At 47.1% G+C, this 16,678-nt stretch overlaps 2 protein-coding genes across 4 annotated transcripts in view; one reads left to right on the forward strand and one right to left on the reverse strand.

Moving 5' to 3' along the window:
* Positions 1 to 3,364, forward strand: part of LOC125721709 (glycerophosphodiester phosphodiesterase domain-containing protein 5-like) — a 21,038-nt gene extending 17,674 nt beyond the window's left edge. The window contains exons 13-16 of one of the 2 annotated variants that reach the window (XM_048997705.1): positions 73 to 220; positions 399 to 481; positions 2,062 to 2,174; positions 2,631 to 3,364. In XM_048997705.1, the coding sequence (XP_048853662.1) occupies positions 73 to 220; positions 399 to 481; positions 2,062 to 2,174; positions 2,631 to 2,722 (436 nt within the window). In that variant the 3' untranslated portion in view covers positions 2,723 to 3,364. The remainder of the gene's footprint in view (positions 1 to 72; positions 221 to 398; positions 482 to 2,061; positions 2,175 to 2,630) is intronic. The other variant, XM_048997706.1, reaches the window with a different exon arrangement.
* Positions 3,137 to 12,624, reverse strand: LOC125721720 (SAM domain-containing protein SAMSN-1-like). 2 transcript variants are annotated; one of them, XM_048997725.1, is made up of 8 exons: positions 12,457 to 12,624; positions 11,072 to 11,149; positions 10,828 to 10,962; positions 9,384 to 9,513; positions 8,759 to 8,901; positions 7,999 to 8,202; positions 7,632 to 7,782; positions 3,137 to 4,417 (listed from the first exon to the last, which is right to left on the reverse strand). In XM_048997725.1, the coding sequence occupies exons 1-8, from the start codon at positions 12,514 to 12,516 to the stop codon at positions 4,089 to 4,091; spliced, it is 1,230 nt and encodes a 409-aa protein (XP_048853682.1). In that variant the 5' UTR covers positions 12,517 to 12,624; the 3' UTR covers positions 3,137 to 4,088. The 2 variants fall into 2 exon arrangements, with proteins under 2 accessions (XP_048853682.1, XP_048853683.1); XM_048997726.1 differs by having other exon boundaries at positions 12,443 to 12,575.
* Positions 12,625 to 16,678: the final 4,054 nt, after the last annotated feature.

Consider the following 16,678-nt stretch of genomic DNA (forward strand, 5'->3'; position numbering starts at 1 on the left):
CGCCCCCTTCTGGTGAAGTCGGCAGCTCTCTCCAGACTTACCTGGGCGTTTTTGCTTGCCTTTGTGTTCTAGGGAGCTTTCCTCGCAGAATGTGAGCGTCACTCTCTTCACAGTGAATGCGCCGTGGCTGTACTCGGCACTCTGGTGCAGTGGGGTCTCCTCAGTCTCTTCCGACGCCCCCCACATCCTAAAAAACGTGCCTTCACCTATCTTGCTCGTGGTGAGATCCCATTCTGTGTGTCTATATCTACAGGGTCTCTCTTTCTCCGTTACGCTGTTACTGATTTACACTTTGCTATGTTTCATTCTTGACCTATTATCGGTAGAGTTCTGAACTTTATTGACATCTAGTGGCGGAATGGTGTAAGTGGGCGTTTTTTTTTCTTCCATTATTTCAGAGCCCTGATAAATACTGCTTGGTCTGGATAACATCGGATCTCATCTCATTTGCCATTGTTATCACAGTGTTTACGTTCCAGAGGTAAGTAACGCTACAGTGAAGCAGGCTTTATTAAGCTCGTGTGGATCTCTTTGAGCCCGGAGTCAGGCTGTGCCTTTGAGTGATGTAATCGTTGTCATGGCGAATAACAAGCCCTTTGCCCGTCGGCTTCCTGTATTGTTCCCCCATGTCTGCGCATTGCCTTCGGGCTCAGTAATGGACTGGTCCCATCTGTGACTAAAATCACACCCTCTCAAAGCTTTACCAGTATATCCCTGCAAGTCATCTAGCAGGCAGCGCCCCCTTTAGGGGGGTGGACTGAATTGCTGTTTATAGGCTCCACCGGGCTCCACGCTCATGGCGTGTATCAGCATCTACAGCCACTACTCTGTTGTTTCCCAGCCTGTCTTGGTCTTTCTCTCTTCTGTGGCACTCATGACTCTCAGCTGTCGCATAACCAGGTAATAAGTTCCGCGATGCCTCCTTTCAGCATCCCCGTCCTTCCAAGTCTGTGCTTACTCCAGCTGCTCCTGGCTTACTCCAGCTGCTCCTGGCTTACTCCAGCTGCTCCTGGCTTACTCCAGCTGCTCCTGGCTTACTCCAGCCGCCCACCCTCTCTCAAATGCCCTTCTGTCGGTTCCGAAGCTTTAACCCTTTAACTGTCTCCTGCTTTTAGAAGCTGACTATAGATGGAACTGATTTGTTTCTACGGACATAACACTTCAGAGGATTTTTGGGAGGAATAATCTCACGTTTTAATCAAATAAAATGTTTGCTGCATGATGCTCTGACCTGTAGCTGGCGCCCAAACATGGTCAGGCAGTTGAGGGCACATGGACAGAGTCCATAGATGATCTGGGAGGGTCATCTTTAGACGCTTTAGAGTGACAGAATCACAATTTGGTGCCTCTGTACAAGTTATTACGCCTTTACGTAGTGATGGCTAAATGAAGCTTCATGAACCATTTGCTGTATTTTCTCTCCCCACTAGATGGTGCTCTTTTTTTGCTTTGGGGCATGCTTTGAGTCTTTTTTTTGACTAGAGAGCGTCATCTAGTGGGGTCAGAAAATACAGCAGATGGTTCATGAAGCCTCATTTAGCCATCACTACCTTTACAACACAGTGGCTATTTGGTAAATTGGTAGGAGTAATATTATGCTTTGATTTGGGACTGCTTGTGGCCACAGGTTCAGGAACAGCTTTTTCCAGTCTCTCTCCAGGCTTAACCTTAACTTATAGCTAGTGACTTGTTTGTGGTTGTAACACCTTAACCAGTTACCAGTACGCTTACATGGTGGTGGATGAGAATGTCCTTGATCTTTCTAAGTAAACCTGAAAATCCTGCTCTCTGGGCTGCAGCTCTAGCCCTCAGAGATGGGGACTTGAGTCACTGACTCACAACTCGTCACTGACTCGTAACTCGACTGAGGGAAAGACTCGACTCGACTTGGACTTTAGGGCACGTGACTTGAGACTTGAATTTGCAATGTTTTGACTCGAGACTCGCCAAGGAGTGACGTGTTCCCATCCCTGCTGGCCCTCTAACAGCAGATTGGTGTGAGGGCTGTGGGTGGTGGTGCAGTCTGTCGCCCTCTTGTGGTACAACTGTGTCTTGCCACAGGTGGCGAATGAGCGGCATGCACCGTTATAACCCTGAGCAAATCATGCTGAGCGCGGCGGTTCGGAGGTCCAGCCGAGAGGTCAGCCTCATGAAAGAGAAGCTCATCTTTACAGGTACAGAAAATAGGCAGGCGGGGCTTGGAGCTTCTCTCTGTGCTTCACCTTACTCACCACCAGGGGGAGCTGCTCCAGCCATGTATATATTTACTACTTGCTTGCTTGCTGAGTGTTTGAAAGTTGAAGGTCACTGGCTGCTTGTCCCATGAGTCTTGTACTACCCTCCATGTGTACTAGAGCCCAGCTACGCCCTCCCCAATCCCCCAAACCTCTTCATAATCCTCCTCCTGGATGAGTATGGTTGGGTGTTGGTGTCCTGCATGCACTCATGCTAATGGTACCGGACGAAGGTGGGTCCTGATGTGGTATGTTCAGAATCAGATTGAACTTCTGGTTCAGGACTTGTGCTCTGTTGCCCTCTTAAGCATGGGGGCGGTTTCATATTTGTATTTTATCACTTTTATCACAAGCTTTATCACTAACAGTGTGCATGTCCCACTCCGGTCTCCACAGAAATCGACAATGGCATGGGGGGCACCGAGGGACTGTCCCTGTACACAGAGAATGGGTACGACTGCTACACCAACGAAGGTGTTTCCCATTGACTGTGGTGTCACCTAGTGGCAGCATCTGGAACTGACGGGGAGGCACACTTTTTGAAGCGTCCCCCTTGGACGCGTGCAGTGCCTTTCCAGGCGGTGTGGACCATCTGAAATGGGTCGGCACCGCTCAGCTTGTGGACTTCGGTTTCCTTCTGGGACTGAGACGACTGTTCCGGCACGTTCTCTGTTGCGGCTGGCCCCTCCCCCGCCCCGTGGTCCCTGACTGAAACCACGGGACTCTTCAAGTATGAGGCCCCTGTCAGCTGACCGTTTGAATCGAGTCCGGTTTACGCTGGATATACTGTCACTGTTGTAAATGGACCCAGCAGATGCAGAATGTGGATCTGGGTATCCATGTGCAGTCACTGTCGCCCGATGATAGGCAGAATCAGTGGGTGTGTGTGTTTATGTGACGTGTTAACATGTAACCCCCCCCCCCTACACACACACATACACACGTGTGCCATTCTGCGTAAATTTTATTCTGTACGATTCCCATTTTAATGAGAAAATTGCGAGAACGACATTTGTTCTGTTTTTATACACACTTTCCCGGCATGAACCCCTGAATAACGACGTGCTTTCTTGGCTTTTTAAGAGGTGTTGTATTTATTGCAAATTTTATTAAATGTGACATGAAATCCAGTGGTTTAAGGCGTCCATCTGAGTACCACAGAGGTGTGATGACGTAATTGTAATGCTGGCTGTGGCTTTGTGGGGATGGCCGTGTTCAGAAAGGGATGCGCGTTCTGAATGAGCCTGTCCAGACTGAGCCTCACCAGCAGATGGCGGCAGAGTGCTTTCTAAAGGAATTCTGCTTCAGGCAGCTGAAATGGAGCGGACGGGCTGTGGCTTTCCAGGCTCCTCGTGACAGTCATTCAGAAAGTACGCAACTCTGAAGCCGGCAGGAAAATGAATCTACGACGGCGGTTCCCGCAGGTGTGGATTGGGGCTGGAGGACCGTTGGCTCATGGGAATGGCGTCGGAGTGCCGCAACGGCGACCTTCACGTGAGTGGGGGGGCAGGGGGCGGGGGTCAGACCTCCCATGTGTTCTTATTGTTAAATGCACATAACTGGCGCGTCCTGCTCTTAAAGTAGGGACATCAACAAACTGTACAGCGATGAAAATCACAATCGGAAACAAGTTATAGAGGAAGAACAGAACACGTGTGCAGAGAACCGCCCCCCCCCCCCCCCCCCCACACATGCAACTCTTACCACAACAAGTATCAGTCAGATCTGATTCATCAGCCAAAAACCCCATAGGTCAGTCATAAGGTCTTTGTTCACCGCATCCCTATGGCCTGGAAACTGCCCAGACTCTCAGTGAGTGGGTCATTCCAACTGCTGAGGCGGGACGGGGGACGTTCAGGTCTGTACTATGACGGCGTGCTGACAGGGGGCGCCGTCGGGGTAGTGTCTGCTGTTTTTTTCAGCGCTCTCCGGCGTGACGTCACTGCCGGAGTCGTGGGCAGATCCGGCGCCAGCCCCTTTCTCCTCGTGGCCGGCCCCTTTCTCCTCGTGGCCGGCCCCTTTCTCCTCGTGGCCGGCCCCTTTCTCCTCGTGGCCGGCCCCTTTCTCCTCGTGGCCGGCCCCTTTCTCCTCGTGGCCGGCCCCTTTCTCCTCGTGGCCGGCCCCTTTCTCCTCGTGGCCGGCCCCTTTCTCCTCGTGGCCGGCCCCTTTCTCCTCGTCAGCGTCTGTTAAAGGAACAGAAGGAGTGAGGGAGATACCTCTCTGCTACGGGTAACGCAGCAGTCTGTGTTCATCCCAGTAGCGGCGCCAGAAATGATAGCGTGTGTGAGCCAGTAGAAAATCAGGTGACTTTCACTTGGTGACAAGATCACATTACAGAGTCGACTACATACATACATACAGTATATATTTATCGGTGTTTAAATGGCATCACTAAGACCAAATGAAGAAGGTGGCAGAAAAGTGCTGCTGAGAAACAAATAGATTTTTCGTGCCCAGATCTAATGACGTGCCCAGATTCCTCAGACACAATCGTTTTATCGTACTGCGTTGCTCTCTGTGAACGTTGATGGGGGGGGGGGACTCATGCTGGTTCATTCCAATGAATTTAGTGATCATGTATGTGCCTGTTCATGTCCTAGAATTGCTGGCTATATGGCAGAATCTGTTGTCTGTTCCTAAACCTTCTAGGCCTTCTGTGACTTTTTGTTAAACCATCATTGACAGAGATGCCGCTCGGAGAACTTAAATTCACATGAAGCAAGACAGATCAAAAGAAAGCTAATGGCGAAAGGTGGTTAAAGCACTCGGAGGCATTTTAAAGTTTAGTTTAAAGAAGCGGTTCCGGGCAGTAGTTGTGGACACGCCGGTGACACTGACGCCACAGCAGCTTCACCACTGAGAAGCATGACTTCCTGCCTCTGTGTGACCATCACTTCCTGCCGGTGTCTTTCCTGAGTCGTGTTTGGGTGCAGTTGTCACTTTCAGGCCCCTTCTGGTTCACACACGAGCAAAACAATTCAGCACCGTCAAGCTTCGCCACTCTTAGGACCCCAGAATGCACCAAAGGGAACAAAATAAAACGATAAGATGATCGTCACGTGACGATATTGCTTCAGTATTATTTCAACCCTGATGTAAATGTACTTCATGGATTCAGGATGAGTAACGCAACAGGTCACGTGATTAGACGCTTCCAAAACATTATACTATTGAGAATGTCATGACTAAATTCATATGCAGAATGTTTCAGATTTTTAAGTGATCAAGAAATATCTAGGCAGGTATTTGACAAACTCATCAGTAAAAGCAAAACTGAATATATTAAATGTGTTAAGATTTCAGATAGATTGCAAAAAAATGTCCTACACATACATTTGTGCACAATCTGTGTTTCATAAATGTCAAGTACATTAAACAGATAAAGTATACTTTGAAAACTCATGAAGTATGTATTTCTTTGTTCTTTTGCTTCAACCCAACCGGAAGGGGACTGAGAGCGGCGGGTTTGAGAGAAGCGTGAGAGGAGCAGGACCTGAGAGTGGTTTGGTCTGAGTGGTCGAGCCTGATAGCAACGGGGCCTGAAAATGATGTGAGAATGATGGGGCCTGAGACCAGCCCTGTGAGTAGCTGGGCCTGAGAGTAGCTGGGCCTGAGAGTAGCTGGGCCTGAGAGTAGCCTTGTGAGTAGCTGGGTCTATGAGTAGCAGGGCCTGAGACCAGCCCTGTGAGTAGCTGGGCCTGAGAGTAGCCTTGTGAGTAGCTGGGCCTGAGAGTGGGCCTGTGAGTAGCTGGGCCTGAGAGTGGGCCTGTGAGTAGCTGGGCCTGAGAGTAGCAGGGCCTGAGACCAGCCCTGTGAGTAGCTGGGCCTGTGAGTAGCTGGGCCTGAGAGTGGGCCTGTGAGTAGCTGGGCCTGAGAGTAGCCCTGTGAGTAGCCCTGTGAGTAGCTGGCCCTGTGAGTAACAGGGCCGGAGAATGGCATTGAGTCTGCAGCCGTATATTGCTGCCTGTTCTCAGTGTCCTGACTGAAAGTGATACGACAGCTTTCATTTTCAGAATCATTCCACTTATGCTGGGTACATTTGTGCCCTTGAAAGGTAAAGTGGGCTATCCCACATTTTTGACCCCTACCCCCTTTTTATTGAATATTTTCAGTTGGATAAGTTATTATCTAGGTCATACCTCTGTGCTACCTATGATATATATCGATTGTAGGGTATAGGTTCACTGATTTTTTTGAAAAAATTTCAACTTTGGAGCTCATTTTCTCAAAACTTTGTTTATGTGGGATAGCCCACTTTACCTCTCAAGGGCTCACTTCTGAAACAGGCCATAATGTTTTCATCTGTTACCCTTTTTCCTGTGCAGTGTTTCATTAGAAGGTGATTATAAAGTGTATCTTGAGGTTTACACCGTCTAGCCTTTTACTGAGACTCTTGGTCTTTGGGTCCGCCTGTCATGCGTTAATTTCTCCGTCGCTCCCTGGCATCACTGGATCTTCTCTACATGCTTCAGTGTTCCAACATCACATTTTTCTTGTACTATACATCTCTATTCACTCTGTCCATAACTGTATGAAATGCTCTCATAGAGCTTTAAGCTCCACCCTGATGAGCCCAGTGTGCCCTGATTGGTCAGCTTGCCCTGCACGTTCCACACCTGTCTTGCAGTCTGTAGCCAGATCCTTGCAGGTGGGCAGCCAATAAGGTTACGAGGTGACCTCATCATGTTACGGAAGTAAAGGACGGAATTCCAAAAAGGCATGTCAGGCATATCAGAGCAGAGTAGTGTAAGTTACTCTTTGGTGTGTTCTTTGTACTTTGCAGACCGTTTACATGCACATAGAGCTACGTACATAACAGACTAAAGGAAGGGGGCAAACCACAAAAGCACAATAAGACCCCTTTAATTCCTTTGCACGTTTGCCCTGCTGGGGATGCATGCCACACCATCTGGGCCATGGTGCCCAGAAATAAGAACCGTGAGGTTCCTGGATTCACTTCAGTCTCCAAGGAGGTTCTTCCGGGCTTCCTCAATCAGGACGGGGCCGCTCCCTCTGAACATGTCATACCTGTCATTGTTAATTCTCTCTCTTTTCTATGTGATCCTAACTCTGACAACGGCTGGATGGGGAGGCCACGGCGATCAGGTCATAGTGCCGGTTCCTGATGGTACCGGTTTCGTTATGCCTGTCCCAGACCTCAGCCAAAGGGCCACGCTAAAAATACACAGCCGTGCGAACGTGCCTGAAGTTAGATAGCAAAAAGCAGAATAGGCGCAGGATGCTGGAAGAGGATTTAGGGGTTTAATAAAGTCAAACGCAGACAATTCTTGCAGCTGCACGACGACAGGCTCTGAAACTCGCTTTAGTACTTATTGTCGACCTTTAGCCTTCTGCCATCATTTGTTTGCAGAGCCACGAAGCCCACGGTTCACTCACCTTCCCCGTCGGAGAGGCTGTGTGTAGTAGCCAGCAGGAGGCGTCGCTGCTCCGGATCGGTCATGTTCAGCTCGCACAGGTGCTGCTCCGTCAGCTCGCGCAGGTCCTCCACGGTCTGGTAGCCATTAAGCAGCAGGGTGGAGGCGTGCTCCTGAAACAAGAGCATGAAAATTCCAAACTATAGGAAGTGACGCGTCTGTTAACTAGATAAGCCAAACTAAGCCTAATCCTATACTAGTTAAGTGGTTACGGAAGATGGGTGGAAATACGGCCATTCGGGCGCAGGTCAGACACGAGTTAAGATGGGTGTGCGGCCACCTAGTGGTGGATGGTGGGGCGTGCTCTTCTCAACTGAGGCAGGCCTCACCTCCAAGTGGAGCTTCTCGAGGAACTCCTGCAGGGTGGCCGGCTCGGGCAGCTTGCTCCTCCTCCGGTACAACTGGACTTTCTCCCGGCCAGCCTCCTCCAGGAGGTCGACGTAGATGAACTTGAAGGTTCCCACCTTGTCACGGAGGATGCCCGTCCAAATTCCCACGGGGGTCTTGCTGATAACGTTGATTACGTCGCCTACCTGGACGACGGAAGACGAAAGTGGCAATGCGTTCTGGTGAAACATGAAGGAGCCTGAACAAGACACACTGGGCGGAGCCTGAAGAAGGTCTAATGGGAACAGATTCACCTGCATTGCTGTAAATGCCTGAGATGTTGCATGTATGGTCCAGTTATTTATTAATTCACACGGCTGGTGTAAGATGCGTCAGAATTTGTCTGGTGGAGACTTAACCTGAATAGCTCCATGTGTCCCTTAATGTTCTTACAACCTAATTTAATCTTACGAGGTTCTTGCTTTGTTAAAAAGTTGTTGTATAGATCCTACTTCAATACTGCTTAGACTCGAACCTGGGCATTCATTGGAAGCTCAGCCTAGCTGCACTTATGCCTAGTCAACTCTGTGACAGCCGTACTGTATGTTTGTAATGAGCTATTTGCCTGTCTTAGTTTGCCACTTTGGACTAAGGCATCTGCTAAATCGAGAAAATGTAAATTCCTCTATTATGATATCCAAATCCATCTGACTGAACGATATTGGCGTTCCAATCAGCCGGTGGACGTCATTGGCAGACTACCTTGAGTCTCAAGGAGTCTGCGTCGTAGGGGCTTGGGACGAAGTCCGTGTGGACCCGGGCCCGGCCGCAGAACGGCCCGGCGTACGGCAGCTCCACGTCCAGCCACAGACTCTGCCGGTTCTTGGATCCACTGCCGACTCCGCCTGAAGAGAAGGTAAGCGAACGGTCCGAATCACTGCTGGGATCTGGGATTTAATAACCCAATAAAGGTGGAGGCAGCCCGGTTAAAATGTCAGAGGTCCTGTGGTATTAATACAGGAGAGCAAGTCTCTTTAGGGATGGACAGGATGATCATAAACCCACAGAAATTGGTTTCATTTGCAGGAAAGGACCTACTGCTGTACATTAAGGAGAAACGCATCAAACGAGATGAACAGGCAACGTGAAGGCACGCTGACACGAAGGTGTTCGACAGGAAGCTAATAAACCAGAGGTGGGAAGTTCAGGTCCGGAAACTAAAAATCCAGACCAAGGTTTTGCTTCAACCAACCAGTTGAGTACTCTGTGAATGAGACACTTAATGCTCGGCCGGTTGGTCAAAATCCAACCTCTACTAGAGGTTGGTCCACCTCTAGTAAAAATAAAATTAGGGGAGCGTGTTGGGGAGTCTGGGTGGGTTACTCACTGGAGGAGCTTGAGTCGCAGCTGAGGCTGTAGAGGGTCTCCAGTGAGCTGTTGCCCCTCCTGGACCTTCTCCTCAGGCACTGGACATTACCTTCAGCCTGGCCCCCATGCTTCTGTCCCGCTTCCTCGACCTGGGGGCACAGCGGTGCGTCACCAAAGGCTGTGGACGCTCCTTACTATTAAACTAAAGTCATTTCGTCTGTGTCACACATCCGAGGCTGATAAATCGCACGACCTTAATCGCTTGTGCGTTAATCTAGTCTCCGCGCGGCTGGTCGGGCTCCTCAGCGAACCCTTGAATTCTCTCTAAATCCCCACCTTCTCGTAACTGCTAAACTGACGGTTGTACGCTTTCCAGAGCACGCAAACGGCCATCTCACTTTCTCGTCAAAAAAAAATCTGTGGGCTGTTCGGCTCCTACGTCTTTACGGCGTCATACAGTCTGGTCCTCATTTCACCAAAGCGCCACCCTCCTGTGCAGGGGCTGCTGGGCAAACCAAGTTTGTGCCTGGGTGCCATTTCAAAACCACGTACGAGACGTAAGCAGAAATACATGTACGCAAATAGAAATGAAGTTAGCAAGTAGCCGCTGTTACATTTAGCTGGATGACGTGTGACGTGGAGATGGGGAAAAACCAGAGTTGTTTTGGGGTATGCGGCTAGGTAGCAAATACTGGGAAAAACTACAAGCTGGACTGGTCTGCCATCTACCTTGCTGGCTGAGGTTAGCTAACTGATATAAGATTAAACTCATAAAGCAGCTTCACAGTATGTCTGCTAACACCACAGATGGACTCTGAGGGCCCTCCAACGCACCCCGCCCGACATGATAAGATTAATAATATCAACAAAGAGAATTAATTAAACACAATTCCTTTATTTTCACTATGAAAACCAGAATAGACAAATAAAGCAGGTTTGTCATTGCAATTTACCCTGTAATCGGCTGTCCTCGGGGGCCCCCTGCCAGCTCAGGGGGCCCCAGGACATTGCCTGCCCTGTCCCTACGTCTGACTAGCACATTGATTACACAGCTACCAAAGTAGACATATGCATGATATACTTTGACAGTTTTAAGCTAATGCAGTACATAGCTGTGGGACAATAGCACAGAAACAATTCAGTTGCCTTCTCATACTTGGGGTAGCACATTTACTTAGCCAGCAATTGGAAACAGCTCGAAAGTAGGATTTATTCACAGGGATCAATAAAGTGTGATCTGATGGTGGAAACTCACTAATGGCCAGATTACGCTGATTTGTAAATGTGACAACCATGTAAGCACGTGATTGGTTGACTGAATCATTGAGTTATACCTCACACTTTAACAAAATATTAGGTATGGATGCACTTGCCTACCTAAACTGACTGGCACAACCCCAACCTCCTACGTGCTTTTCTGGTCGACGGCGTGCAGGTGCAGTCCTATCGCCCCGGACTCTCACCGTTTCCTCCGAGAGAGCTTTGATGTAGCTCCTGCCCATCCGCTTGCGTACGGTCATGGAGATGGCTCGCATCTTCTTCCCCAGGGTACTGGCCTTGTCCTGCTCCCCCTTGGGCTCCGAATGGCCGTCCACGCGCTGTGTGGTAATTTCGAGAAGAATTTATATGAATTTTCTATCCAACGTCACGCCGCTGTCGATGTGTTTAAAGCACAGGAGCACGTGATCGCGAGCTGTAAGGACATACCCGATCGGTCCCGAAGTCTTCGATCTTCACGGGTCTCGAAAACCGAAGCGCTTCGAATCGGCCGAAACTTGCTGACCGCTGTTTGAAACGAGAAACTGTTAGTATTTGCCTCAAAGCTTTATTTTGCAAAGTACGCTGGTGCGCTGAGATTTTCTCATTGAATCATGCTTTATTCAAAACACATATCAGTGACCCCCTTTCAGTTAACGCATGTGGCTGTAGCTGTGCCACAAATTTAGCTAACCCGACACTGTATACAAATTCATTAAATAACACGAACGCGTTTACTAAAACGCTTTACTGAAGGAGAGAAGTGACAGCATATTGTTATGAGGAAAAGTACGTCCTTGCACTTTGCCCACTCAAATAGTCCATTTGTGACACTGACAATATGTCACCCATTTCACTGCAAGTTCTTCCAGCATAACTGTACATGTGACACACATTTTTTAATAATACAAAAAAAAAAAACTCTTTTCGGTGATGTTTTACGTTTACCCGATCGTTTATTTCCCTCACGCAAAATAGCATATGATATAGATTTGTCAAAAGCACTGACCCATCGCAATGAATCGAGAAAAGTGGATTATGTAAACGGTTAAAAGGAAAGAAAAGCGTAGTGGGAACAGCTGCGGCCAGCGGTGCGTGTCTCTGCCATTTACTGCCTGTCTGCGGCCTGCTCTGAGTCACTTAGCAGAAGTATGGCACGCCTAAAGGAAAGCCCCGCAGGTATTAATACAGGTATTAAACTGCGTAAACGAAGTCATGCGTGGTTTCCAACATCTGGCGTGACGCTCACGCAAGAAATCTCACGGCAAATCTGTATCATTCCATCACAAACCTAAAATTAGCTACGTCGAAAGCTTTGGGGCAGTTTGCAAACCCTACAGACTATATTTGCAAGGTAATAAACCTGTTGCATTCATGTAAATGGGAGCGCAGACTTGTCTCGAATTGACAATCTCGCACCAGCCAGTTGACCCACGTCGGCAGCACCCAAAGGCATTTTAAATGTCAACTGTAGAACAATGCTGTGCTATTTAAAACCAGGCAAGGTAGGGGTAAAAACCACAGCAGTGACGGGCAGAGGTAACAGCTCCCCCCGAGCCGGAGCGCAAAAGCGAGAGCGACACTCGGGCATTTTACACAACACATTTTTATCTGCACGCACTTGCAATAAAAAGATATTCTGGATGTGCATTACATAGAATTTTGCATCTTTTGTCATATAGGCTACTTAAATTTCCTCTAGCCTAATTACTCTTGTGCACTTTTGTTGCTTTACACGAAGTTTTTCAGATTTCCCTTGATGGTCTCGCCAACTTCATCTATGCTCAGAATCCACTCAGAGTTGATAACTTATCGTCGTACCGCTTATCTCCTACCTTCGGTTTATGGCTGGGTGATGGTTTGTCCGAAACGTTGGAGTGTTTCCTCTGAAGCATCGCGCAGATTGTGATCCGTGAGGTCTATGTTTAGAAAGCCATCGCGTCGCGACATTAACATGGGACTGATGGTGAGCTGTCGCCCAGGGGCAGGTCGGGGGTTTGACTTCCTCAAAGCGTAGCTGGTCATATCCTGCATCTTACATCTCAGAAAGAGGCCGGGGAGTGTCGAACAGCTACACTTAACATGTCGCAGCCATTCACGTAATTACGTATAATAATGTCACTCAGACAAACGGGGATCAGAGTTTAATGTGCTTCGTTGGGCAGTGGTGGCTTAATAGTTAGGGAAGTGCACTCGTAATTGAAATATTTCAGGTTCGAATCCCCGACCAGCAAGGCACCACTGAGGTACCCAGAGCAAGGTACCGCCCCCAAGCACTGCTCCCCAGGCGCTGAATTACTTACCCCCTGCTATGTCACATATGGCTTAAACACAGAGAATACATTTCGTTGTTGTGCACTGTGGTGTGTCAACAGTGACAACTAATCACTAAATACTTGTACGATCGGTGTTCATCGTGCTTCATTCAAACCACATATCAGCGACGCAAAGACTTTAGACAACCCGATGAATCGAAATCTGTGCGCATCTAGACCGATTTCTTTAAATTAATGAACGAGGGTTTTGATAATTACGGTTGGTAGGCAGGCTAGGGGATGTAGATGTTATGCAGATGTAAAAATCCAATAAACAAATGAGAAAATAATCAGAAATCCTGGAGATACTTTGAACCTTCAAACGTAAACCAAAAAAATCAATCAATCAAAGGTTAGACGCATCCTACACAAAACACACATTCGCCATATTCAGACGTGGATATACAGTCAGGTCCATAAATATTGGGACATCGACACAATTCTAATCTTTTTGGCTCTATACACCACCACAATGGATTTGAAGTGAAACGAACAAGATGTGCTTTAACTGCAGACTTTCAGCTTTAATTTGAGGGTACTTACATACAAATGAGGTGAACGGTGTAGGAATTACAGCAGTTTGTATATCTGCCACCCACTTTTTAAGGGACCAAAAGTAATGGGACAATTGGCTGCTCAGCTGTTCCATGGCCAAGTGTGTGTCATTCCCTCATTATCTAATTTACAAGGAGCAGATAAAAGGTCTAGAGTTCATTTCAAGTGTGCTATTTGCATTTGGAATCCGTTGCTGTCAACTCTCAATATGAGATGCAAAGACCTATCACTATCAGTGAAGCAAACCGTCATTAGGCTGAAAAATAAAAACAAACCCATCAGAGAGATAGCAAATACATTAGGTGTAGCCAAATCAACTGTCTGGATCATTCTTAAAAAGAAATATCGCACCGGTGAGCTTAGCAACACCAAAAGAGTTGCAAGACCACGGAAAACAACTGTGGTGGATGACCGAAGAAATCTTTCCCTGGTGAAGAAAAACCCCTTCAGAACAGTTGGCCAGATCAAGAGCACTCTCCAGGAAGTAGGTGTATGTGTGTCAAGGTCAACAATCAAGAGAAGACTTCACCAGAGTGAATACAGAGGGTTCAACTAAAGATGTAAACCATTGGTGAACCTCAAAAACAGGAAGGCCAGATTAGAGTTTGCCAAAGAACATCTAAAAAAGCCTTTACAGTTCTGGAACAACATCCTATGGATAGATAAGACAAAGACCAACTTGTACCAGTGTGATGGGAAGAGAAGAGTATGGAGAAGGAAAGGAACTGCTCACGATCCAAAACATACCACATCATCAGTGAAGCATGGTGGTGGTAGTGTCATTGCGTGGGCATGTATGGCTGCCACTGGAACTGGTTCCCTTGTATTTATTGATGATGTGCCTGCTGACAAAAGCAGCAGGATGAATTCTGAAGTGTTTCGGGCAATATTATCTGCTCATATTCAGCCAAATGCTTCAGAACTCATTGGACGGTGCTTCATAGTGCAGATGGACAATGACCTGAAGAATACTGCGAAAGCAACCAGAGTTTTTTAAGGCAAAGAAGTGGAATATTATGCAATGGCCAAGTCAATCACCTGACCTGAATCCGATTGAGTGTGTATTTCACTTGCTAAAGACAAAACTGAAGGGGAAATGCCCCAAGAACAAGCAGGAACAGAAGACAGTTGCAGTAGAGGCCTGGCAGAGCATCACTAGGGATGTAACCCAGCGTTTGATGATGCCTGTGCATTCCGGACTTCAGGCTGTAATTGACTGCAAAGGATTTGCAACCAAGTATTAAAAAGTGAAAGTTTGATTTATGATTGTTAATTTGTCCCATTACTTTTGGTCCCTTAAAAAGTGGGTGGCAGATATACAAACTGATGTAATTCCTACACCGTTCACCTGATTTGTATGTAAATACCCTCAAATTAAAGCTGAAAGTCTGCAGTTAAAGCACATCTTGTTCATTCCATTTCAAATCCATTGAGGTGGTGTATAGAGCCAAAAATATTAGAATTGTGTTGATGTCCCAATATTTATGGACCTGACTGTAGTTCAGGTGTAGAAAGTAAAAATCCTGACCAATATTTTGTTTCTACCAACCGGTTGAGTACTCTTCATGTGACTCTTTATGTCATGTGAAACTGGTTTGCTGAATTAAAATCTTTTTTGGATTTTTATTTTCTCTACCTGATCTATCAACTTCTGTCCATATCCATCCAAAGTGGGTTTCCCGAACTAGGCCGACTAACCAGCAACTGTTGTCCGTAACATTAAAGGTTAATCAGGACCTGGGCGCCCATAGGTTATTTCCGTTAATATGCCTAAATTTTAATCTTGCGTGTATTTTCTTCGGTTTTGTACAGGAAGGAAGATGCTTTTATATTCAGCGCACTGCTATCGTTATTATTACCCTGCATGACGACGATAATGTTAGGAAGGGATTTTTTTTTCGTGCCGTCCCCTGGGTAAAACCCGCAGGTTAGCGATGTCAGGAAGAGCCGCTGCGACAGTTTCCGACCGATCACCATTTCGTTATGAAAACGCACGAACAGCGGCGTTTGCGGCGCCTTTAACGCGTCTGCATCTCCGCGACGCCCTTCGGTATCCTCAAATACTGTCAGCACCGAGAGGAACCCACCCCTTAACTAAAGTGCAGGTATAAGGTAGTTCAGAAAATGCTACGTTTAGGCTGATTCACTGCAATCGGCTGAAGGCGCAAAGCTTTTCTGCGTTTGCGCTAGTGACGAGTGTTATAGCGAAAAAAGTTTGCCTGCCTTAGCTGCATGATGAGGGATGCCTTTCCTGGTAACGCGGTGACCAAAATAAAGCATCCCCCTTAATTCAGCATTTCTGTTGCTCCTATCATCAAGTGTTTTTTTTTTATTTGTATTTGAGAGTTTCATGAGTTACTTCTCCAAGTTTCAAAGGTCTAAACAGGGGATTCGATTCCTGGCAAGTAACTTAAATATATCCTCACATCCTCTTTTTTATGTTTATACTGACTACAGTATCAAGCACGTTTTTAATACAATTCAGAGACAAAATACGATGTTGTATGATATGTTACACAGCCTACGTCATTATGAGTTTACGTAAAAAGAAACGCACGTTTTCCACTTTAAAAGGCAGCTTCGCTTTCGCTGTTTTCAGTGGTGCGCGCTCCCGAGACAGACGTGTTTAAAGGAACTCATTGTTTTAGATTGCACTACACTAACAGGAAGACTATTCCATACTCTAAATACATGCTGTGTAAAGAAGTGCTTCCTCAAATTTATTTTATAATGTTCTCCCGCTAATTTCCACTTATGGCCACGAGTTCTAGTATTTAAACTAATATTGAAATAGCCATTTGGCTGAAGAGCATCCAGGCCTGTTAGAATCTTACAAACCTGGATCATGCCCCCCCCCCCTTAGTCTCCTTTGCTCGAGGCTAAACAGCTTCAGCTCAGCTAACCTCTCCTCATAAGACACTCCTCTAAGACCAGGAATCATTCTCGTCACCCTGTGTCGCACCTTTTCCAAGGCAGCAATGTCCTTCTTAAGGTATGGTGACCAAATCCACACAATATTCTAGGTGGGGTCTTACCAAGGAATTGTATAATCATAGAATCACCTCCCTTGACTTAAACTCCACACACCTAGAGATGTAACCCAACATCCTATTGGCATTTTTAATTGCTTCCCCACACTGGCGAGAGTGGGACATGGAAGCATCAACATACACACCGAGGTCTTTCT

Source organism: Brienomyrus brachyistius, unplaced genomic scaffold (assembly GCF_023856365.1).
Source record: "Brienomyrus brachyistius isolate T26 unplaced genomic scaffold, BBRACH_0.4 scaffold35, whole genome shotgun sequence".
NCBI lineage: Eukaryota > Metazoa > Chordata > Actinopteri > Osteoglossiformes > Mormyridae > Brienomyrus > Brienomyrus brachyistius.

Excerpts from the sequence above, each read along its gene's own strand:
- LOC125721720 (XM_048997725.1), bottom strand. The coding sequence starts at position 12,516 with ATGCTTCAGAGGAAACACTCCAACGTTTCGGACAAACCATCACCCAGC. Across the intron at positions 8,902-9,383 it reads CTGCGACTCAAGCTCCTCCA|GCGGAGTCGGCAGTGGATCC; the intron begins GTGAGTAACCCA and ends CCTTCTCTTCAG. Across the intron at positions 4,418-7,631 it reads CAGCCTCTCCGACGGGGAAG|ACGCTGACGAGGAGAAAGGG; the intron begins GTGAGTGAACCG and ends TTCCTTTAACAG.